General features: G+C 37.1%; 1 protein-coding gene across 3 annotated transcripts in view; it reads left to right on the top strand.

Moving 5' to 3' along the window:
* Positions 1 to 25,318, top strand: part of PLEKHA5 (pleckstrin homology domain containing A5) — a 258,925-nt gene that overhangs the window by 150,667 nt on the left and 82,940 nt on the right. For 2 of the 3 annotated variants that reach the window (XM_052641064.1, XM_052641062.1), the window contains exons 4-9: positions 5,037 to 5,120; positions 6,000 to 6,120; positions 8,767 to 8,871; positions 11,210 to 11,282; positions 17,991 to 18,091; positions 22,003 to 22,118. In XM_052641064.1, the coding sequence (XP_052497024.1) occupies positions 5,037 to 5,120; positions 6,000 to 6,120; positions 8,767 to 8,871; positions 11,210 to 11,282; positions 17,991 to 18,091; positions 22,003 to 22,118 (600 nt within the window). Of the gene's footprint in view, positions 1 to 5,036; positions 5,121 to 5,999; positions 6,121 to 8,766; positions 8,872 to 11,209; positions 11,283 to 17,990; positions 18,092 to 22,002; positions 22,119 to 22,411; positions 22,430 to 25,318 lie in introns of all 3 variants that reach the window. The other variant, XM_052641061.1, reaches the window with a different exon arrangement.

Genomic DNA, 25,318 nt, shown 5'->3' with positions numbered 1-25,318 from the left:
TGCTGAAAAGGTCCATCTAGTCAAGGCTGTGGTTTTGGCAGTAGTCATGTATGGATGTGAGAGTTGGACTGTGAAGAAAGCTGAGTGCCGAAGATTGATGCTTTTGAACTGTGGTGTTGGAGAAGACTCTTGAGAGCCCCTTGGTCTGCAAGGAGATCCAAGCAGTCCATCCTAAAGGAGATCAGTCCTGGGTGTTCATTGAAAGGACTGAGAATTGAAAGGACTAGTTTGGAGAATTTTGAGCATTACTTTTACTAGCGTGTGAGATGAGTGCAGTTGTGTGGTATTTGAGCAATCTTTGACATTGCCTTTCTTTGGGTAGCACAGAGGAATGTTAATTCATAATTTAGTTAGTACAGTCACTTTTGCTGTAACACAGCACACGTCTTCCTAAAAATCACCTCCCTGTGCAAACTCAGACAATAAAAGTATGGGGCTTTTGTGGAAAATGTACTCAAAAACCTCATTAGTGGCACATAAAAATAAAAATAAGAGGACTTCCCTGGTAGTCTGGTGACTAAGACTCCACACTCCTAATGCATGGGGCCTGGGTTCCATCCCTGGTTGGGGCACTATATCCCACATGCTGCAACTAAAAACATGCAGCCTAATAATTTAATTAAACAAAGATAGGAGCCTAATGAAAGACATAACATAGTTTCACACATGTCAAATGCTTAGGAAAAGAAAGTACTACAGATAAACTTTGTGTTGAAAAAGACCTGCTGTTTGCTTGTGGAAATGGACGTTCGAGAGGTTTCAGCTTGTGAATTATTGAGAAGTGTTGAAAGTAGAGAGACGTGAAATTAGACAGTTGTATCACTGCCTGTGGATGGACGTGTTTCATAAAATGGACAATGAACTGAAGTAGCTGCTGGACAGTTGAGAGTGTGCAGGTGTGTCCTTTGTGTGCTCCTCGCTGTCGACATCATCAGGTGCAGTTTCTGCCCTCACCTAGGCTTTCTTGTGGATGTGCTTATGCGTACACAAATGCAGGATTTATGTGATGTTTCAGCTTTTCTGTAATACACAAATTGCCTCGGAACATCCTTGTACATAAATGTTACAGGAAAACTGATGCTACTTTCATCTGGATTTTGAGACCCTTCAAAGGAGGAGGGGAAAAAAAAACCGGACTACAAAAAAGATTGTGAGTGTAGGATGAGAAGATATACTTCGTAAATAATACTGCAGACAGACCAGTAGAACTGAAGAAAGGCTGGAATTTTGTCTTCCCTTCCCTCTTGTGGTCCTGAGCAGTCCCTCCTCCTTTGTGCCTAGGCTGATGGTCATGACTTGATACATGGCCTGCCACCTCCCAGGGTGCCCAGTTGCTGTGTGTATTAAAGAACTTGTGTATTACGCACTAAGAGAATTCTATGCATTAATAGTGATGGCTTTTTGCTTATTTTTTTAAAGATTCATTTGGGTTATATTTACAGTGCTTTCATTTGTTGGCTCAGTATATTTTTAACTGATTTTTAGTTTCTGTGGGTGATTTAGAAATTAGTTTCTGAAATATAAAAATAAAATTTTGAGTATATAAAAATACATTTGCAGAAACAAGAGCAGTAAGAATTCACAGTCCTACCAGGTTGTGGAAAATTACCACATTTAAACACTTAAGACTGGAATTTTGTTTGGTTGATATTTTGGTTTTTCATACTCTTAATTTATTTTAATTGATATTTTAACAAAATCATTAGAAAACATTACTCTGATTTTTATTTGATAAGTATGTTTTATGAGAGATGACATTTTATAACTAATTGCCTATAAAATCTCAATCTTATGAATTTTAATTTTATAGAAACCTAGTAATCTTCAGTGACTATAATTAAGTCAGAACAAATAAACATTTGAGAGGACTTCTTTGTTTATGTGTTACCGTTAGGCCTAAGTAATAGGAAAGATTATTTCTTTCATTAAAGAATAGCAGAAGACTTACATGTAGAATGCCTTTGTAAATAAATGATTTTTTATGTCAACTTAGTATAACATTAAATGAAAGAAAACGCAATGGATACTTGAAAAAAGTAAAAGAAGAGCATAGATGTATTCATTTTTCATGATTGATTTTAATCACTGATCTTTTAACTAAAGAGCTTCCCAGGTGGCTCAGTGATAAAGAATCTGCCTGCCGATGCAGGCGACGTGGGTTTGATCCCTGGGTCCAGAAGATCCCATGGAGGAGGATATGGCAACCCAGTCAGTATTCTTGCCTGGGAAATCCCATGGGCCGAGGAACCTGGCAGGCTGCATGACTGAGCATGCATGCGTGCACTTTTAACGAAGATAGAATGCTAAGATTTTTATTTATTTAGTGAGTTTTACTTAAAGACATCGTGATCCTGAAAGTACTTAAACAATATAAGAGTATTCAGTTTAATTGAATTAGCATCCACTTTCAGGGAAAATAGTGTTTATGCTCCTTTGTGATTGTTCTTGATTTTAGTGTTTCCTTTGCCCTGTGTGCTTGTCTGTGTGTGTTACTCAGTTGTGTCTGACTCTCTTGCATCCCCATGGGCAGTAGCCTGCCAGCCATGGAGTTCTCCAGGCAAGAATACTGGAGTGGGTTGCTGATCCCTTCTCCAGGGGTCTTCCCGACCCAGGTATTAAACCCAGGTCTCCTGGATTGCAGGCAGGTTCTTTATGGTCTGATCCACCAAGGAAGCCCATGTCCTTGTCTAAGGGATACTCAAATCTATTGTCTGGAGGTCAGAGTAATAATCTCTTAGGCCAGTAACCATTATAGGGTCCTGTAGTTATAATTTACAGTTTCTGACAGTTTCTGGAATATTAGGGTTAGAGTCCACTTTATTCCCTCTAGGCAAGATGATACTGGAAAATAATGCAATGCAATAGGGAGTATTTGTTTTATTTTTGCAATATTGGTCTTTATAAAAAGAATTTGTATATTTCTCTTCTACCTTCCACTGAACCAAGTCTAGCTTTTTAATGCCCCTTCCCAGAAAGAGACTTAAAAAAAGATGCTGTCCTCCTTTTTTCCTTATTAAGGTGTCTAATCTCTATCATAGGTTTACTCCCTTCCCCACAGCATTTTATTCTGTTAAAACATCAGAATTTATGAACCTTGACATATTCGTGGTGTTCATCACATCTAGGTACTTCAGCATTTTCCACTTTATCTCCAGAGGCTGTCAGTTCTTAGTTATTGTGTCATCAGTTTATTGCTTATTACATAAACTGATATCCCATTATGAGACTTTAGGTTTCCATTGTTGCACTTTCTTAAATTAACTGGTAGAAAAGTCATCTGCATGCTTTTTATGTAGTGAAAGTATCACCACAAATAAATATCTAAACCCACCGCCTCTTATCACCTATTAAATGTGTTTTGAAAACACCACAAAAGGCTGTAAACACCTATTGGTGTAATAAGCTCCAATAAACTAGAGGAATCATAGAAACGCATTATATTCCATCAATCATTCTATTATCACGATAGTCAATATATAATTCTTTTTTTAAAAAACTATACTGTTTTACATGGTTTTAGTTTTATTTACTGGGTAAAGTTTCTAATACTTGAATAACCAATAAAAATAATATTAGTGAAAGTTTTGGTTTGGAAAAAGAACTTATGTATTTAACGTTCGCCAGAAAATTTGCGGCTTGCGGTTATAAATGTCCTGTAATACAGATCACATGGAATAATCTTTTAAAATTAACAAAGCAGTATTCAGTACAACATCTTGACTGTTTTCTCCATAATTAAAATTGTTTTCTAAGGTCTTGTGTGTCAGTGATTGGTCTTCCTTACAGGTTTCTTTGTGGTATGTTACTCAGTGGGGGAAAAAATATTTGTTTACAAATGATTATATTTTTTAGGTATCATTGCATGTTACATATTGTTTTAGGCATCTGTTATTTTGGGCTTAGATAAATAGACTGGGATTTTTCTCCTCTCGTATCCAGAAGACAGTTCAGTTCAGTTCAGTCGCTCAGTCGTGTCCAACTCTTTGCAACCCCAACCACAGCATGCCAGGCCTCCCTGTCCATCACCAACTCCTGGAGTCCACCCAAACCCATGTCCATTGAGTCAGTGATGCCATCCAGCCTTCCTATCCTCTGTTGTCCCCTTCTCCTCCTGCCCTCAATCTTTCCCAGCATCAGGGTCATTTCAAATGAGTCAGCTCTTTGCATGAGGTGGCCAAAGTATTGGTGTTTCGGCTTCAACATCAGTCCTTCCAATGAACACCCAGGACGGATCTCCGAAGACAGTAGTAGGCATAATCTTATCACTTGACCTAGGAAGAATAGTAGTTCTTAGGCAAAGGTCTTATTCTACAAAAAATAGCCACTCTTAAAGCAGTTTTTTTTTCAGCAAGCATAAAAGGTAGATTTTTCTTTGTGTTGTTTGTATATTCATTTAGAAATTTTGTTTACTCCTTGCATTTCTCCTCTTACATTTTTCTATAGCATACTTTCTTCAGATATAAAAATCAGTCCCTTTACATTATTTATGTAAAGATTTCTTTGTGAAACGACAATCCCATAAATTATTGCTCTTCCAGTGCTACAGTCTATGTTTTAATATGCCGGTGCCCATCTTGGAGTGCTATTAGATTGATTTTTCCACATTTGAATTTGACAGTGGTTCTCTATAATGTGCCTAGACTGGGATACAAAATAATGGATGTAAGTGGATACTCAAACTTATTTTCTATTCATGGCCCACCTATCATGTAAAATGCAATGATTGTGGAGCCAGATCAACTTACTTTTGTTTATGAAAATAGGACAGATTGAAGTCCTACTGTGGATAGGGGTGGGTTGGGAACTGGTGAGTCTACCTGTATTGTAAAACTGAGTTAGCATTTACACACGCATGTACATACAATAGATAGTAGAAAAGGCTGTGTAGGAGTGTCAGTACCTGGGGCTTTGAATTGCATCGCCTTTACTCACTAACTCTATTGTTGCAATAAAGAAATTGGCTATTTCGCTACCTGGTATTTTGTAAAGTTTGTGGTAATAGTACATTCATTTTCTCTTACTCTCTTTTCCTCCAGCCATAATGAAAGGAAAGTGACCTGTAAACATCCAGTCACAGGACAGCCATCCCAGGACAATTGTATTTTTGTAGTGAATGAACAGTAAGTAAAGCGTTTCATGGAACGCCTCTATTCAAAATGGGGTCAGCGTTCCAATTGCCGTTATCCGTATTTAATACAGTACAATGGAACAATTCTTTTTATCTTGAGATTTGCAGTCAAGTGTAGTAACAGAATACCATCTGTTTACCATGTGTGGTATAGAAACATGGCTTAAAATTTTTTTCATGAGGAATGTAATTTCAGAAGCTATTTTTACAATAGCTCAAACACAGAGAATAAACTCAAGATCCCTGGATGCAGGGTCAGGGGGAACTAAACTTGGTCAAATTATTAGACTAATTTGAACTTAGGTTTCTCATCCTTAAACAGAGACTTCTCAGGGTTTTTATAAGCATCAAGTGAAATTTATTTGAAAATAGTTTATAAATCTGTTCTTCAAAAATTAGTTGTTGGTACCATTGTTATTATTTTCTTTTAGGGGGTTGGGAGAGGGCTGCTGCACTGCCTGTCTTATGGGATCTCGGTTCCTCAACCAAGGAACGAACCCGTGCCCTCGGCAGTGAAAGTGAGGAGTCATAAACACGTTACCATCTGGGAATTCCCTATCATTTTTATGGCCTTCAATATTATAATAGCAAATCTTGTAATTAAAATTTTTTAATTAAAACGTTCCAGTTAGATGACCGAGTAGCATATCTGTATGAAAGCTTATTAAAATAAACATGATATTAACTTAAGCTGTGCTTAGTTGTATTTCAAGTAGTTATAAATATTAAGCTGGAACTATAGAGCTTATTAAGACCCAGCTGTTTGGAAAAGTCAGACAGACACCAGCATTATTAGCTCCAGGAAAACATTATTATAAAGTGGTTTACAGAAGTAGCACGTTCTAGCACTCTTGACATGTTATATTTTCAGGACTGTTGCAACCATGACATCTGAAGAAAAAAAGGAACGACCTATAAGTATGATAAATGAAGCTTCTAACTATAACATGACTGCAGACTATGCGGTGCATCCAATGAGCCCTGTAGGGAGGGTAAGTTATTTTGCTTACTCTTAATATTGATAACTGGCATAATTGGTAGTATCCATTATTATTACTCTTAATGAACTTAGAATTATAGAATAATCATTTCAATGAACTTAGAATTATAGAATAATCATTTCATTTTTGCTATTACTTGAATCTAATTACATTTGAGGTAATTGGCATAAGAAGCAAGGCCTTAGAGTATAAAGAAATAAGATTATATTTTAATAATTTAATGACTTACATTTTAAAAATATTATAGAGTTCTGATTTTGAATTGTTTTACAAGTATAATGGATGTTTGTGTGAGACAGTGGCAGTTTATTGAATCAACTTAAGTTTTAAAAGTGACGATTAATTCAGTGACCTAGAAATCCCATTATTAAGTATGCCTAGAATGATAGATTGGTATGTATGGCTTTCCTGGTGGCTCAGAGGATAAAGTATCTGCCTGCAGTGCGGGAGACCCGGGTTCGATCCCTGAGTCAGGAAGATCCCCTGGAGAAGGAAGTGGCAACTCAATCCAGTACTCTTGCCTGGAAAATCCCATGGACAGAGAAGCATGGTAGGCTACAGTCCATGGGGTTGCAAAGAGTCGGACACGACTGAGCAACTTCACTTTCAGAATGATATATATATTCTATTTTTTTCTATAGTATTATTTTATTCTATAATATTATATTATACTATTTTGTTAATGTAGAATCCATTACTGCTAAAAGGTTTCAAAACCCTATGTCAGTTGCTTGATGACTGAAATATTTAGAATCCATTATGTGAAAAGTGTCATAGCCATATGGATACAGAAGTGGATGGTTTTTCTTTGTAATCAGAAACAAAAATACTGTTTATGATATCAGACTTGTGTGGCTATAATAATTTATAGTTATTGCTTCCTGTACCATAATGTTAATATTTTGATATAGCATTTTAATATAAAAATGTCTTTAAACTCTTAGATAATCTGCTAATCTGGATAAATAGTTGCCTTAAAGTTACTGCTTGGTGCCTAAATTAAGGATAGCAAGAGAATCAAAGGATGATAAAAGAATTGTCTTTATTTAGAAAATAATTAGGTATTTTATAATAGTAAAACAGTTGTAATAGTAAATTATGGTTACTGTAAAGAAATACTAGTTAAGGTTTTTTAAATGAAATATTGTAGAATATTGAAATAAGTATAGATTTTCAAATAATGTAAATTATTTCTATTTTGTATATGACATAAAGGATAGCTGAGCATCATAGTGCGCTTAACAAAAACAAAACAGCCAACTCAGAATGCAGATGTGCTGTGTAAATACGACAAATCCCAGAAGTCAAAAGAGAGAATGAGAAATTCAGCCACAGAAAACTACCATGCGCGCATAATATTGAGAACTTACATGACAATAAAAGAAGAGTCCTGAGGAGAAAATGTTATATAGGCGGTTATTTGAGGGGGAAAGAAAGATATTCTGTGACTATGAAAAGAGTCGTTTACATGAATAGACACACACATGCATACACAGTGACATTAGTTGCCTAGAGTTGTGTTTGGGTTATTTGGATGCTGGCGTCTAGAGGTGAGAAGTAGTCTGGTCCTTCTACGTCTTTTTGTACCGTTTGAGATCTATACTGTGTTTTTATGCATTATTTGTTCAAGAGGAAATTAAAATTTACCCAGAAAAAAAAATGCCATGGTGGATATTAGACCTTAAAATTCTATTATGTACTAATATAAGTTTTACAAAAGGAGGTTTTAATAAAATGTGCTAGCTTTCCAAAGATTCTAGTAAGTTGAAAAATAAGAGATAAATTGATACTGCTTACCTTCCCTGCTGCTGCTGCTAAGTCGCTTCAGTCGTGTCTGACTCTGCGCGACCCCACAGACGGCAGCCCACCAGGCTCCTCTGTCCCTGGGATTCTCCAGGCAAGAACACTGGAGTGGGCTGCCATTTCCTTCTCCAACTTACTTTCACAGAGGAATTGAAATTCAGCTTCTTTTGTCTTTGTGTTTGTTGGTTACCGCTATCATTCTGACCAAGATAAATTGTCTGGGTTAAACATAGCAATATTTTAAAAGATTATGTGTACTTATCTGGCTGGCATCATTCAAGTTCAGAGTTGTCCTTAAAGAAGAAAACACTACATGACATTAAGCAGTTCCTTCCAGTCTTGTTTTGATTTGATGTGATATGTTTGTTTATATTTTATCTGTGAGATTTGCTCTTGTAACTTGACGCTATTGACTTTCTTTAATTGGGACAACACTGTTAACTGCAGATATGAGTCAAAAAGTTCTGTCATTTGGTTTATTCTTTAAAATGCATTAATATAATTTTTACTGAAGGTTCATTTTATTTATCAGGTAGGGCAAAATACTGCCATACACTGTGCCTTTTAAAAAATTGTTCCTGAAACTTTTAAAGGAGAGAAATATGTGATCCTTTTGTAATATCCTTGAAGAGGAATAGCCTTTGTGCAGAATTCTTATACTTGAAACAACTAAGACACAAAAGCAGAATTGCAATAATTCAACTGAAAAGATTAAATCCTGGAAGTTTCAAAGAAATCTGGAGAAGAGATTTAAAAGGTTAAAATTAGGAAGATAAAAAGTAAACTCAATATCTAGGCATTAATACCATATTTTCTGTTGGTTTTTTTTTTTAGACTTCACGGGCCTCAAAAAAAGTTCATAATTTTGGGAAGAGATCAAATTCAATTAAAAGGAATCCTAATGCACCTGTGGTCAGACGAGGTTGGCTTTATAAACAGGTATTTTTTTCCCCTGTTTGATGTGACAAAAGAAGAAAATATAAAGAAGCCTTTTCAGCTGAAGGTCCTAAGACAATTGTATAAAGTGGAGAAGAAACTGTATAGTTAATCATCCAGGTTCTTCCCTTTTTATTACTATGAAGAGTGTTAGGGAAACAGTGAAAAAAGAAAAAGTAATGGGTGTTACCTGGAACAGAGATATTGTGTGTGTGTGTGTGTGTGTGTGTGTGTGTGTGTGTGTGACAGAGAGAGAGGTATTTCAAAATTTGAAATTAAATGTATGTTATATGAAAATGTTAGGAATAACATGCTGAGATCTTCTAGGCAGAAATATTTTTTCAGTGGAAAAAAATACAGAGTAGTTGTTCATTTTTCTATTCTTATAAAAAGGTACAATTATGTAGTTCTCTGCTTTGATTTATAGAGAAATTTGATGATAATTTGAGATTTTTCTGAGTTTTGCAGATTTTTGCTTCCATGCCCTCAAAACTACTCTTTCAAGTGTGTCCTTTTTTTTTCTTTTTCTTTTCTTGTTTATCTGCTTGCCCAGGCATAGGTCACTCTTATACCCTGATAAGTAGGGGTTTACATTGTTCTATTATCTGGAAAACCTGGTAACTAAGCTTTTTTGGAACCTTGTTAGTTTTGTAATTGGTAAGGATGTGTATACATTGAACTTGGTGGCATCTGTTTTGGTTGCTGAGAGGCTGTTGTTTTCTTTTTCACTTTCTGGTTTGCATCTGGATTTCAAATAAATGACCTCCAGATAACTGAGATAACTGCACTCAGGACCTTTATCTTCCTTTGTTCTGTCTTTCTGATTCTACATGTGCACACATGATGTTAGTTAAATATTAGTTCATTAATAGTGCTAATTTACTCTGTCAAATAATGCTAATTGCTTTCAGATGACCTAATAATTATATTCATTAAAATTCACAATGAGGTCGTTATGAAACATTCATTAGACACTGTTCAACTTGACAACTGGATGGCAACTAATCTAACGTATGGAAGTAGACCCACTTAAAATCCAGAAAATCCCCATTCAAGCAAATTAATTTTGCCAATTTCTGACTGCATTGATTGAGTGTGTAACTTGGATACCAACTTTTAATTTTTATTTAAAGATCACTTAACTATATTTTAACCATCTGACATTTAAACTTATCCAAGCTGAAAGATTTTTAACTAGACTTTCTAATGAGTCCAAATTCTGTTCAAATAGCTAAATGTGATATTGAGCTTTATAGAGGATATGGAACTCCTTACTTAAAATGATTGCAGTTCTTAGTTCTTGATCCCTTGGTTAATTTAGTATTGCCAAAGCTCTACCAACAAGTTTCTCTACTCCTGAGTACTTATTCTGTAATAGGTGTGTAGCTTACAGAGAATATTTGTAGAACTGCTTAAAAATCTAAACTTTGAAATTATTTATACTAAAGAAATAGTTAATTAAGAAATTAAAAATGCATATTTGAGAGGGGGGTGCTTTCTTTAGTGTAATTGTAAATTTTAAGGACGAAATCTCTTACTTAAGAGATTTTTACCCATATAACTTCTTCAGTTCTGAAGCCATCCTTATGTGATGGTCACAACTAGAAATAAATTGAGAAATATTAATCAACACACATACAAACTGGCATCTTTTTTACCTGTTTATGTCTGTGTTTGTGTGTGTCTGTGTTTCATTTTCTCCTATGGTTTTGGTTTATTGCATGTGGGAAGGTAATTTTTATTTAAATTGTAGTTTTGTTTGAGCTTGGTATTTTTGTTACCTAAATTACTTAGAAAAAGCCGCCAAGTGGGTACTCTCTTCTGCAGGATAAGCAAAACCTAGGCTGGATATGTAAGAAGAAAAAAATGTTTATTAAATATGTTTGTATGCTAAGGTTCCTTTATTCACAGTCATTTTAAATCACATTACCTTTGGAATAATTTCAAATCACACACTTTTCTTCCTGTTGAAGATTAACATATTTATTAAATCTGGCTTACCAGAATGCACACAGTACTGCACAGTCACCTTATTCTCATGCTAGCAGACGTGTTCACATTGCTTGCAAATATGAAACCAAATCAAACCGCTTCAACAGAATTCCTTTTTACATGACAGTATTATTCTTCAAAGACCAGTGTACTTAAAAATACATTACCATGTTATAAATCCCTGGAAAACTGCCCCAAAATTTTGATTAGGGTTTTAGTTAGATTTCTGTGCAGCATATATCAAACACCCCTTGTTTTAAGAGCTTATTTTAAACAAATGCACCAGAAATGAGTTTTCACTTTCTGAAATGAAAAAGAAATAATCCTTTTTCATGCTGGTTTCTTTCAGGACAGCACTGGCATGAAGCTATGGAAGAAACGCTGGTTCGTGCTTTCTGATCTTTGCCTCTTTTATTATAGAGGTGAGTTTACTACCAGAAACTGTAGAATATATGTGAAGCATCAGATACTCTTTCGAAGAAAAAAATTAGAAATCTTTTTACTATTTTATTATCAACGAACTGATATCAAGAAACTCTTGATATGTGTGATCTGTATGTGTTCGTCACTCAGTCATGTCCAGCTCTTTGTGACCCCATGGACTGTGGCACACCAGACTTCTCTGGTGAGAGTCCTTGGGATTCTCCAGGCAAGAATACTGGAGTGGGTTGTCATTCCTTTCTCCAATTGACATATGTAATTTGAAGTAAATAAGATGGGACAGAAGGCAATATAGGGCTTCAAGCTGAATGGTCTTAGTTTTGGTCGGTTTTTGTAATGTCTTTCTGCCAACCTGATTTGTTTATATGAAGAGCATGTGAGTATTCACTCTATAATGTTATCCTTGAATTCAGTGCCTAATAGATAAGGAAACATTAATTTGATAGGATTCTTTTTATATGTCAGTTTTGTCATATCTAGCCATTGGTCCACTAGACACCCCATTCTCCCCAGCAAATGATTTTAGAGCATTAGACACTACTATGATGTATTAGCAAATAAGAAAAATAGCAAAGAATTTATTTATTATGATCCCTTCCAGTACCCTCTCTCTGTCTCTCTATCTCTGTCTCTCTATCTCTCTCTCTCTCTCTCTCTCACACACACACACACACACACACACACACACACTTTTCTTTTGAACAATGGCAACCCCCTTGAAATGAGAAAGTTGCAAAAGGGATTAATAGCCTACAAATTAGGCTATTAATGTTGATGGAGAAGAAATAAAGGTATTATTAAAAGCAGTCTTCATTTATACCTCTCTCTCATTTATTTTAGTGTTTTTGTAGGCTTTAGTAAGTTGTTGGTTAATGCAGAGTCAGAGTCCAGAGCAGTCCCCGTTCAGGTGCCTTGTGGATCCGTTAGCTCCCGCGGAGCTGGTGTGTAGCAGTGCAAGGGATGCATGTGCCTGCTCCCCTGGAAGTCTGCTTCAGCTGCAGTGTGGAATCATGAATCTGGACAGTCAGCCCTTCTTCCGTACTTTAGAATCTGGTTGGAATCAGTCAGTATATAATTACCAATTTACATACCGCAAAATACAGTAGGATTTTAGAGCCTATTAGCCGCTTTTAAATTTACTTTGTGACTGTCCCCCCAGAAAAGATGGGACAGAATTCGGTGGTCACCTATCAAAGCAGCATCTGCAAATTGACCTTCAAAATTTGAAATTACTAGAATTATATTCATCTTTTTTTCCCCCCCACTGAATACCGAGGTTGAGAAATACTGCTGAGTCAGAATTAACCAAACCTATAAAATTTCATGTTTGGCGTAGAGATATTGGTTGGGCTGCAATTGTGGTATTATCTTTAGTTAAGTGCAAGACTTAAAATTTTCTTTAAAGGTTTTCCCAGTCTTTTAGAAAGTCAGTGTTTGTAACTTATATGTTATTCCTAAGCTTATAATTTGTACTTTTCTTTCTTTTTTTCTGTATGTTTTATAGACTAAATTTAGAACTTTTAAGAACAAGAAAATGTTTGCTGCTTCTCATATAAGAAATTTCTTAATGTTAATTTGCAACAGAAAGAACACTAGATTCCTTGCCATTTGATATTATTATTGCTTATGGAAGTGTCCTTGCTACTCATCACTTTTATTAAAATAAAATAACTTTTAATGTAATTTGAAAAAAGTAAAGGTGAATTCCAAAGCCATGTTGAGTATGAGATTCCATACTATTTTTAAACATATGTGTTTTATGCTCAATACATCTATTAATTATAGTGCAGTTTCCCTAGACAGGAGGAATATGAAAAAGAAGAAAATACAGAAAGGAAAGAAATACCACTTAACTCACCTCTTGCTCTTCAGATGGTTGGAAAGAAGCATATGATACTATACTTTCATTACTTTATCAACAGGAAATGTTAGACTTTAAATGAAACTCAGGTCTCAGTGAGAAGGCCCTAATAACTTGCAGCTTTTAGAGTGTTCACCATTTGCTAAGCACATAGCATTATGATCTGCGTCTCTTCCTCACAGCCAGCTGATCGTGACGGTGAAAGGCTTAGTCACTCAGTTGTGTCCGACTCTTTGTGACCCCATGGACAGTAGCCCTCAAGGCTCCTCTGTCCGTGGGATTCTCCTGGCAAGAATACTGGAGTGCCTAGCCGTTCCCTTCTCTAGGGGATCTTCCAGCATAGCCACTTGATAAGGTGGCAAATCTTATTCTACACAGTCACACAGGAGGAAACTAAGGCCAGCAAGGGCCAGTAGCTGACCTCAGGTCTCCCCTAGCAAGTCTCAAGAGTCAGGATTTGTACCCAGGCACCCTAACCACAAGTTTCTGCCCCACCCAAATCTTACCTTCTCTTTTTTTTCTTGGCCACATCATGGGGCTTGTAGGGTCTTAGCTCCCTGACAGGGCTCAAACTCTGGTCCCACAGCAGTGAAAGCACAGAGTCCTAACCATTACACCGCTAGAGAATACCTAATCTCGGTCTTCCCTTGTGCATTGAATACAGCAGCCCCATTCATTTCTTCTGTATCTGTCCAAGCATCTAATATTCTATTTAGACTGTGCTGTCAGAAATTTTTAACAGATCAGTCTGTGTTTTACAGATACGGGAAATAATACAGTGAGAGAATAAGAGCTTTGCTGCCTTTTTTTTTTTTTTTTTTAACAATAGAATAGCATCCAATACCAGATGGAAGCCCAGGTTCTCAGTGTTCTTTACCAAACACCAGGCATTTTGTGAACACTGTGATAAGGCACAGAAATTGCTCTGTTCTGTAGTCAGTCTATTGATGAAATTTAACACGGGATATAATTCACTCAGCAAATATTTATTGAGCAAGACCTGGTTCATTCCAGGTATTATTAAAATAGCAGTGAAAGAAAGCTTCCATAAAGCTTGCAATCTTGAGAGGTCAGGGAGACAGTGGATCCACTCAGATAAATAAACAAGACGACGGTAAGTGCTTTTAGGAGGAGAAGGTCATGATACGGAAGAAGGTCACGGGGCAGGAGCCTGTTTGGATGAGAACTCTGAGCAGACGGTTCAGGTAGCAAGATCCCAATGACAAGAAGGAGCTGGAGTGAAGCAGAGTATTCCAGACAGGAGGGACAATAGTGCAAAGGCCTAGTGGTAGAAAAGTATTGGGCATATTGAAGGAGCAGGAAGAAACCAGTAACCCAAGCTCTAGGGTTAGTGGTAGGGAAGGAGATGAATGGGAGAAGTGGAGATCACACCCATTTAGGATGCTATTAGAGTTTAGATTCTGCCCAAAATGCCACAAGGAAGCGACCGTATATTTTTAATCACTAGGGTGATGTGCTTTAATTTACATTTTCGAAAAGCTCACTTAAGCTGCTGTTGAAGTGAAAGTGAAAGTCTCTTAGTTGTATCTGACTCTTTGCAATCCCATGGACTGTATAGCCCATGGAATTTTCCAGGCCAGAATAGTAGAGTGGATAGCCTTTTCCCTTCTCAAGTGGATCTTCCCAACCCAGGGATCAAACTCAAGTCTCCCACATTTCAGGCAGATTCTTTACCAGCTGAGCCACAAAAGAAGCCCAAGAATACTGGAGTGGGTAGTTTATCCCTTCTCTGGGGGATCTTCCCAACCGAGGAATTGAAGCAGGGTCTCCTTCATTGCAGGCAGATTCTTTACCAACTGAGCTATCAGGGAATCCCCAAGCTGCTGTTAGGGAACAGGTTATAAAGTAGAAGGAAGGAAACATTGTGTAGGAATGATGGTGGCTTCAGACTAGGGTAGTAGCCAGCAGTGAGCTCTTTTGATGCACCAGACATCTTAATAGGTGGTAAGATGCAGAAATTAACAATATAGACTCCTCTCCTTATGGAGCTCACAGATTAGTTGAAGGAGTCTGAGAAAGAATGTTGTAGTATTCAGTTGTGTTGACGACTGTTGACCAGGCCTGTACAAGGAAGGGGTCGGGAAAGAAGGTTGATTTAGAGACAAATAACTTGCTTAGTACATACACAGCATGAGTGAGCATGGCATGTTTGCAAAATAACACATAGAGCTTAAGGAATAACACATAGAGCCTAAGGAATAAAGATTATACCTGAAGACCTAGCAAGAGGAAAGGCTAAAAAGTAGATCAAGGCATGAAAGACATTTGTTTGTCATTCTAGTAAATTTAAACCCCTGTATTGAACACGAAACTGTAATTGTATGTATGTCTTATGTTGTTCCCAAACTTCTTTGAAGCAGAAGAAGAAATGGTAGACTAAAATATCATTTGAATCCTCTAACGTGTTGGGATTCTTATGGCTCCTGTCCCAGGTTGTGTTCCTCAGGAAGCAAGCCTTGAGATATGGAGATCAGTGTGCAAGAGGCTTACTGGGGAGTGGTCTTGGTATCAGGACCTGGGGCTCGGGAGGAAGAGAAGTGGGACTGTGCAGAAGGAGGAGTTAGGCTTCCCTGCAGTCCGGGAAAGACCTGGCTGACCCCCAATCCCCGACAAGGAGTTCATTCTTTCTACAAACATCAATTACCTTCCCTTGGCTTGACCAGAGTACGAGGCCCTCTGGGTGATTGAAACTAAGACAGTTACCTAGGTAGAGAACTAAAAACATGCCGTGATTAAGAACATTCAGGGCTTCCCTGGTGGCTCAGATGTAAAACAAATCTGCCTGCAATGCAGGAGAGCTGGGTTCAGTCTCTGGGTAGAGAAGATCCCCTGGAGAAGGGAATAGCTACCCACTTCAGTATCCGTGCCTGGGGAATGCCATGGACAGTGGAGCCTGCTGCGCTATAGTCCTTGGGTCTGCAAAGAGTCAGACACAGCTGGGCAACTAATACTTTCACTTTAAAGAACATGTAAGTACTCTAGCGTATGACTCTTTGGATAGTCATTTGATGAAGATTTCATATGCCTTCAGTTTTATATAATAATGGCAGTTGTTACTGAACTCGTAGCGTGGGCTGAGTGCATCATTGCAGTCATTATGTCTGTTAACTCATTTAACCTTCACAGCACGTTCCTTTGTGGCAAGTCCTGTTTTCTTCACTTTTGTGATAGATGACACTGAGATACCCAGCATCCGGTAGCTTGGCAAGATCTTACCGCTACTTAGAATCCGACTGGGAAACAGTCCATGATAATTGGTGAAGTCACCCTATGCTTATTACCTCTGCATATTCGGAAATAACTTTAGGAAAGTCAATTTTCCAGTTATGCAACATAGAAGCATTTATTATATGATAAAAAATGATTTTTTAATAAAGATGACTTCATGAGCTGTTTCGGACTATATGTTTTATATAAACATAAAATTGAATTTAAAATTAGAATATGACTCATTCTTTTAAATTGTCATTCTTTATAATTGTTGTCTGCTTTCTGCCCCCCTCCTTTTTTTTGCCTTTCAGAATAAATCTGCACTTTTGTTCATTCTGTCTTGTATTAGAGAACTAATGAATGAGTATAATATAGTAAAAGCAAAATTTTGTTCCAGTGTTATGAGAAGAGTTACAGAAATTAACCTCTGATGTGACTTTTTTCTTTTGGAAGTTTTAACATATATTCTAGAAATGAGAGGAAAATAAATGAAATCCCTTGTTAAGTTTATAATAATAATAATAAACACGGCAAGCATAATAAAAGGAATTATTTCTAATTTATGATTTTTCTCATTGCTGAGTTCACCAGCTGAATGCATAGCTTCATTAACTTGTCTTACAGGTCTCTAACAATGTACTATATATTTCAAGTTTCATAGACGTCTCTGCCCCCAAGCAACAAGTTAATAATGTGAATCTATACTGTTCCAGAATGAATGTTTTGACATTTTCCTAGGTATATTTTATGTCCTTGCCTTGTAGGTTTGTGATTTATTCTAACTCTATTGTGTATCATAGTGACTGGTAAAAACAACCCTTCAAGGATGCATGTTTAAGAAGCATATAATTTTTCTAGCATAGTTTAAAAGATGTTTTTATGTGTATATATTCACGTATTCAAAAATGTTTGAGCATCTACTATTGTTCTAAGTGTCTTCGTGGAGTTTACATTCTAGTCGGGGAGAGGCAGATGATAAGTAAAAAATAAAACATACAGTGTTGCAGAGGTATTGGTACAGATGTTGAGGGTCATTGTGGTAGAGTTCCAGAAAGAGAAGAGAAGGTTCTGGGACAGATCAGGATGGAAGCACTTCAAAATAAAGCAGTTAAGAAAGGCTTCATTGATGAGACATGGAACAAAGTCTGAAGGTTGTGTCGAGAGAGCCATGCCTATCTGGGCTTTAAAATGGTTGCCCGTTTAAATCCTATGGGAAACGTGGGTGGATTTATTTTGTAAATTTTCAGTGTTACCACTTACACGCTAATGTAATTTCAGTGAATCACATGTCAGAGGACTTTGTAGAATGCAATCTATATGCCAAACAAAGGTATGCCATTTCTGTGTCCAACTGACCTTTTTCTCACATGTGGGCCAAGTTCTGATTTGCTTAAGACAGGGAATTTTGTTGAAAGTAAAGCAGTATAGATATACTCCACTGTTTAATGTTTTCTCTTAAAACCTTACAATATAGTACATGAATTACATGAATTTATATGTGAAAGTCTTTTGGGTTTGTCAAAATAAGTTTTGAGAAAATTTATTCTGTTTCATGAGAACATTGGAAATTCTAATCAGATGTTCAATTACCTCTCAGATGAGAAAGAAGAGGGTATTCTGGGAAGCATACTGTTGCCCAGTTTTCAGATAGCTCTGCTTACCTCAGAGGATCACATTAATCGCAAATATGCTTTTAAGGTAAGGACATAGTTATACTTTTTTTCTCTGAATTTGAATCTTGAATTGGTTAAGAAATGGATATTGACTGTGGATTATCACAAAGACCTTTTAGTTACAGTCATTTTTAATATTTAAAATACAATAGTGGTCTTAGGGTCGAGGAGAAGAGTGTCCTTTTAATTAGTAAGAAGTACATGCTGAAGTATTAAAGGGCCAGGTGTCTTTTATGCCTACTTTGAAGAGGTTCTAGATTGGGGTCCCCAACTCCCAGGCCACACAGCCCAACAGTGAGAGGCAAGCAAGCAAGTGAAGCTTCACCTTATTTACAGCCCCTCCCTATTGCTTGTATTACTGCCTGAGCTCCAGCTCCAGTCAGATCAGCAGAGCCATTAGATTCTCATAGGAGCTTGAACGCTACCGTGAACTACACATGCAAGGGATCTAGGTTGCGGGCTCCTTATGAGAATCATCCTGAAACCATCCCTCCCTGGATTCGTGGAATAATTGTCTTCCATGAAACTGGTCCCTGGTGCCAAAAAGGTCAGGGACCACTGTGCTAGATGTAGCAAATATGTTAAAATGCTAATAATTGATAGATATAACTGTAGGTATCCTGGTGATCATTTTATTGTTCTTTAAAAGTTACTATGTATTTGAATTTTTTCATAATACATTTGGGGATCATATGTTTTTTAACCTCATACATGTGCACTCATGATTTTAGAGAATATTTGCAAAAGTACTCTTAGATCTAAGTACATCATGAACATCAGATAGTTTTGAGAGCCTATTGAAGATGAGACATTAAACCTATTATTAAATCTAAGCAGACTGTAGCACACCTCCCCTAACTAATAATACCCACCCAGCTGTGATGTGCTGGTAGAGCACCCCCAAATAAGAAGCCCCTTTGATGCCAAGTTGGTAATTTTGTTGCTAGTGTTCTCAAAAGCCATGCTGCATCCTTTGCTTTATGGTGATGGCTGAAATAAATTTCGGAAGTCACCTATTTTTTTAAGTCAGTTTTAAATTTAGAGTTCTTAAGGGGTTTAATGTAAAATTTTCATTTTAAGGAAAAGAGGGAATATAAGGGTAACGTATGCTGTTATTTAACAATGAAAATGCGCGTACCATTATAAAATTGAGTCAATCTGTAATTCCTATCCACTTTTAAAGAACAGTCAGGACTGCAGCTGAGCTACAACTTTGGCCAGTTAACATGTTGCAGTTTTAATTACAGAGAAAAGACGGGGAGAGGCAGAGTGGTGGGAGGGTTGTGGGTGGCCTCAACCGGAAGGTCATATCCGAACAAAGACCGTTGGCTATGAAGACATAAGCTACCCATTTCAGTATGTTACAACAACGTTTAATACCAATAAGTCAAAATAATAACATGTTAAAGTATAACGCCAAACTCTCTGATACTGACAGTTACTGGGGCACTGGTTTAAATTCTTTTATTTGCTCATCAACTTAGCAAATGTTTACTGAATTTGTACTAGACAGGACATTTTGCTCAGATCTTTGACTCTAAATATATATATATAGATTTTTGAAAATGTCAATAAATATGATGTTAAAATAGCAATAAAAGTGACCATGTATGAGTATATTGCCTCTGTAATTATTCAGTTAAATTTTGATTGTATTTTATCTGTAACAAGAATAATGATTTCTGTTTTCAAATTCTCTCCTCCACGGTGGTGTTTTCTCTGAATTTATGAGCCATGTTTACCACTAAGTCTGTTGGCGTTGATCCTGCTGCTTTCACAGTGGTAAGTAGGAAATAGAGACAATTGCTGAACAACACTGTGGAACTTAAAAGCTAAATCGGGAACTTTGCCATCATATTCCCATTTGACAGATTGCAAGCTTGGGTGTGGCTTGTTAGTGTCTTGAGCCCTGGCCACAGCTGTAACTTGTGAGCGCCAGCCCAGCATTCCTTCCACTCCTCACAGATATGGGCAGTGGGTCTTTATCCATCTCTCCAAAACCCCCCTTCGTCTAGAGACTCTGGTGGTTTTAATCATTTTAACAGTGTATAGCGCTTGAGCTGATTCTTTCTCAGAGTTTCCATATACAACTTTATACCCCTTCCACAGTCAAGTGGTATTTGTTGGTTCTGTAAGTTGATTTGCTCAGTGTATTGATTGAATTTATTTACATCTTGATTCTGAAAAACGGTTTCAAGAAGCTAATTTGACGCTGTAGATAGAGCAGACAGTCAGAATCGCAGAGTGAAGTCCGTTGCTCCAGGTCTTCTTGTGTCTCTTTAGACTAACTCTTTCTTTTGCCTCATTCTGTGCTGAAATAACTTGTGTTTATTTATCCTTGTCTTTCAGTGTCTACTAGGGAGTTGTCACCGGCTGTTTAGAATTTATTGTATTTGCTTACTTGTTTTTGGCTGCACTGGGTCTCGGTTTCTTTGTGGGCTTTCTGTAGTTGCAGTGAGCAGAGTTTACTTCCCAGTTGCAGTATGTGGCTTCTCATTGCAGGGGCTTCTCTTGTTGCAGAGGGTGGGCCCTAGAGCGTGGGCTCAGCAGTTGTGCTGCATGGGCTTGGTTGCCCCCAGGTATGTGGAATCTTGCTGGATCAGGGATTGGCAGGCAAATTCTAACCTACTGTACCACCAGGGAAGTCCGTCATAGGCATTTTTAAGTGGAAATTAAGCATGTTTCAGGACTTAACTGATGGTACAGTGGATAAGAATCTGCCTGCCAATACAGGGGACATGGGTTCGATACCTGGTCCAAGAAGATTCCATGTGCCACGAAGCAGCTAAGCCCATGTGCCGCAAGTACTGAAAACACGTGATGCAACTGCTGAAGCTGATGCACCCTGGAGCCCATGCTCTGCAAGAAGAAAAGCCGTTGCAATGAGAAGTCCCTGCTCGCCGAAACTAGAGAAAGCCTATGTGCAGAAACGAAGACCCAGCACAGCCAAAAAAATAAAAATAATAAATTAGGGGGAGAAAAGAATGTTTCTCCCACCTTGGCCTTTGTTTTCTTTCTTTTTTTTCTTAAAATTTTCTTTTTATTAAAGTCTAGTTGATTTACAGTGTTGTATTAATTGGCCTTGGTTTTCTGCTCAACATGCAGCTACTGCTGGTGTCCGTCCTCGCCTTGCTGGCCCAGGGCTAAGCCGAGTGCTCAGTCCTTGCACTTGGGAGCTGTCCCTCAGCAGGGCCTCCATGACGCTGTTTTCCATCTGCTTCTCTGGGTGGAGGCAGATTAAACCACTTACTGGTGATATAGGGCTTCTTCCTCAAACCTAGAGCATTTATATTTTACTCTGATACGTGAGAAGAAAACCTAAAGGGCAGTGCCATTTGGGGTCATTTATAAATCTTTTATGTTTGTGTATAGGTGTCTATAATGATTAGCCAAAATGCTTTGAGAGCAGCAACTTTTAAGGGCTGAAGAAATTGCTGCCACAGGAGAGAAATGCTATTAGTGACTTTAGTTCCTGCTTGCTGTGGAACATTCTTGAACAGAGAGATGTGAATTGTAAATAGAAATTGCTTGGGGGTGTGTCCATGGAACAGGGATGGCCAGGTGCTTTTTTTCTTACCTCCTTCTCCTACCTTCCCTTCCTTTAAACCTTCTTTTTTTTTTTTTTTTTTTTAATTTTTTAAGAAAATGAAAAATGGTAAAGATGGGAGAAAAAAATGTAAGATGTGTATATTTTTTAAATATTGAATGGTGTTTTTCTAAAGTCCCTTATTTCTATATGTATTGGGTTGGCCAAAAAGGTTCATTCATGTTTTTCCATAACATCAGAAACCCAACATTTGGCCAACCCAATAAGACAAGTACACTTTCTTTGAAATTTGATAGTAATGGTCTGTGTAGGGAGCCACTGAACTTTCTTTCTTTTACTTTTACAGGTGCCATATTTCTATTTAAAACAATCGTGTCACTTTCAATCAGGCTGCCCATCCGAACATGCGGACCTATTATTTCTGCACTGACACAGGAAAGGAAATGGAGTTATGGATGAAAGCCATGCTAGATGCTGCCCTGGTGCAGACAGAACCTGTGAAAAGGTAAAGGCTTGTAGGGAAAGCAGTGGTGATCTCCACTTACGTTTTATCCCCTGCCTTACGAATACATCATTATCATAGTACACGTCATTTTAGTAGTCATGATACACAACCATTTCTTCCCCAGAAAGCAAGGATTAAGTTCATCTTCTGCATTAAATCAATTCACCTTTAGTTGGCTTGAGATGCCACCTGCATTTTTATTCCACCTTCCCTCTTTATTCATTCTCGCTACCCATGGACTGAGGTGAATCCCAAATCCTAACATTCCAACTGAATGTTCTTTCTTCTTACAGAATTACCTTTAATATCCGGTAAGTACATTTTTAATTGCTATCTTAAAAGTACACAAAACAGTATTTTTTAAGGTTCTGAATCATAGAAGAGAATTTATATTCATGAAGTTAATTTCACTGTGTTTTTATATTATGTTATATGTTTCTCAAGTTTAATCAGTTGAAATAAAAGTTTTTGATATGTTTCATTTCTTTGGTGTTTCTGGGATATTTCTGATTGTTTAATGATGAATGTCTCCAGAAAATAGTTCATCAAGCATCTAGATTATTTCTAAATATATCTACTTCTTAATGAATTCTACCTTCTTTCTTTTAAAACTCCAGGACTTACTTTGGTTATATAAATATGTACTATTAAAATTGATGTAAGTGTGATGCCACCCCTGCCTTAACATATGAATCATTTTAATATTCAATATATTAAAAGCTAGTAAAAGGAAATCAGCTTCTAAAATATGTAAATAGTAGCTGAATTATGAGCTTATGGCATTTAAAAAATATATTCCTATAATTTGGACAAAGATCTATGATACCGTTAAATTTTTCTTTGAGTCAACAACAGTTGAGCACATATATAAGGAAGATTGCTAACTTGCATGTCTGGTCTTTTTACTATTTTCTCAGGATATTAAAGTCTTTTGAGGTGTTGGTTAAAAGGCTCAAGTTGATGCTGTATAAGTAAATTTATGTTTATCTATTTCATATCAATTTAACTAATCACTAGCAATTAGAGCTAGGCAAAATTATGGAGAAAAAAGTAAAGAATGTCCAAGGTTGAACTCTGGGACACCTGTTTATAAGAATAGCTACCTCAAACATAATGCATTTTCTAGGTTGAGAACTAATAATGGGAAATTCTGCTTTTGGAATTCCATGTGTAAAAAACACCTGTATGGACATAAAGATGAGATTATTATGATAGAGAGCTAGAGGAAATTTGTTAGGTGGAAAAAAATGAAAATCTTAGGATAAAACTAACTTCAGATAATACTGACTTTCAGGGAATTGTTTAGAATACAGAAATCAATATAGTCATTAAAATATATGATTTCTAGATAATTTTAGTTTCATATATTGCACTTATCCCAGAGTTTCAACTTCTATTTTCTTTTCTTGTATTTTCCACTCTAAAAACTAATCAGTTCAGTTCAGTTCAGTCGCTCAGTTGTGTCCGACTCTTTACGACCCCATGAATTGCAGCACACCAGGCCTCCCTGTCCATCACCAACTCCCAGAGTTCACTCAAACTCATGTCCATTGAGTCAGTGATGCCATCCAGCCATCTCATCCTCTGTCGTCCCCTTCTTCTCCTGCCCTCAATTCCTCCCAGCATCAGAGTCTTTTCCAATGAGTCAGCTCTTCGCATGAGGTGGCCAAAGGACTGGAGTTTCAGCTTTAGCATCATTCCTTCCAAAGAACACCCAGGACTGATCTCCTTTAGAATGGACTGGGTTGGATCTCCTTGCAGTCCAAGGGGCTCTCAAGAGTCTTCTCCAACACTACAGTTGAAAAGCATCAATTCTTCAGCGCTCAGCTTTCTTCACAGTCCAACTCTCACATCCATACATGACCACTGGAAAAACCATAGCCTTGACTAGACGGACCTTAGTCGGCAAAGTAATGTCTGTGCTTTTGAATATGCTATCTAGGTTGGTCATAACTTTCCTTCCAAGGAGTAAGCGTCTTTTAATTTCATGGCTGCAGTCACCATCTGCAGTGATTTTGGAGCCCCCACAAATAAAGTCAGCCACTGTTTCCACTGTTTCCCCATCTATTTCCCATGAAGTGATGGGACCAAATGCCATGATCTTAGTTTTCTGAATGTTGAGCTTTAAGCCAACTTTTTCACTCTCCTCTTTCACTTTCATCAAGAGGCTTTTTAGTTCCTCTTCACTTTCTGCCATAAGGGTGGTGTCATCTGCATATCTGAGGTTATTGATAGTTCTCCTGGAAATCTTGATTCCAGCTTGTGCTTCTTCCAGTCCAGTGTTTCTCATAATGTACTCTGCATATAAGTTAAATAAGCAGGGTGACAATATACAGCCTTGACGTACTCCTTTTCCTATTTGGAACCAATCTGTTGTTACTAATAATTACTCCTAATTTATGCTGATAAAAATGATATTCAATATTGTGTCTTGACTCTGGACAACTATTTGTTGATTATCTGCCCATACCAATTTTTAGCCAGTTGTGTTTGATATAATTTGCCCAGTTATCCAGGAATTACTGAATACCATCTGTGTGCCCAACCTGGTGTCAGTCACCATCGTCCTGTAGAAATTACATCTTCTAGGGACTTGCCTAATGGTTCAGTGGCCAGAACTCCATGCTCCCAATGCAGGAGGCTGGAGTTTGATCCCTGGTCAGGAAACTAAGATCCCACATGCCACAACTAAAGATCCCGCATGCTGCAAATAAGACCGGAGCAGCCAAATAAATTAATTTTAAAAAAAGGAAGAAAGAAAGAAATTGCGTCTTTTCTATCTCTAGCTCATTTATGAAGTATTTTAACCTATGAACTTCAATGTCATCATTCCCCAATGGGCAGACCATTGATGGCATTAAAAAATTCTAAGCATAATATACATTCTCTGAATAATTTTCTGTCTCTTGGCCCATTATTATCATTTTCTATATTTGCATGTATCTTCTGCAGTAACTTAAATGTTACTTTTTAAAATTAGATCACAGGTTTTACATTATTTATGTTATCTTAGCATACATTTTTGAATCAGTTTTGGTTCCATTTAGGGAGAAGTCAGCATGTGTCTTTTTTGATTACATCTCTTACGTCTTTGGAAAAATTGAGGGAAAAGTCATTGCAGTTGTAATTTAAAATAAGAGCTTTAGGTAGATTAGAGGTAACTTTTTAAAAAGACCTTTTCATATGTTTGATACTTAGTG

This window comes from Budorcas taxicolor, chromosome 5 (assembly GCF_023091745.1).
Source record: "Budorcas taxicolor isolate Tak-1 chromosome 5, Takin1.1, whole genome shotgun sequence".
Lineage (NCBI taxonomy): Eukaryota > Metazoa > Chordata > Mammalia > Artiodactyla > Bovidae > Budorcas > Budorcas taxicolor.
This window is presented reverse-complemented; position numbering and strand designations above follow the sequence as displayed.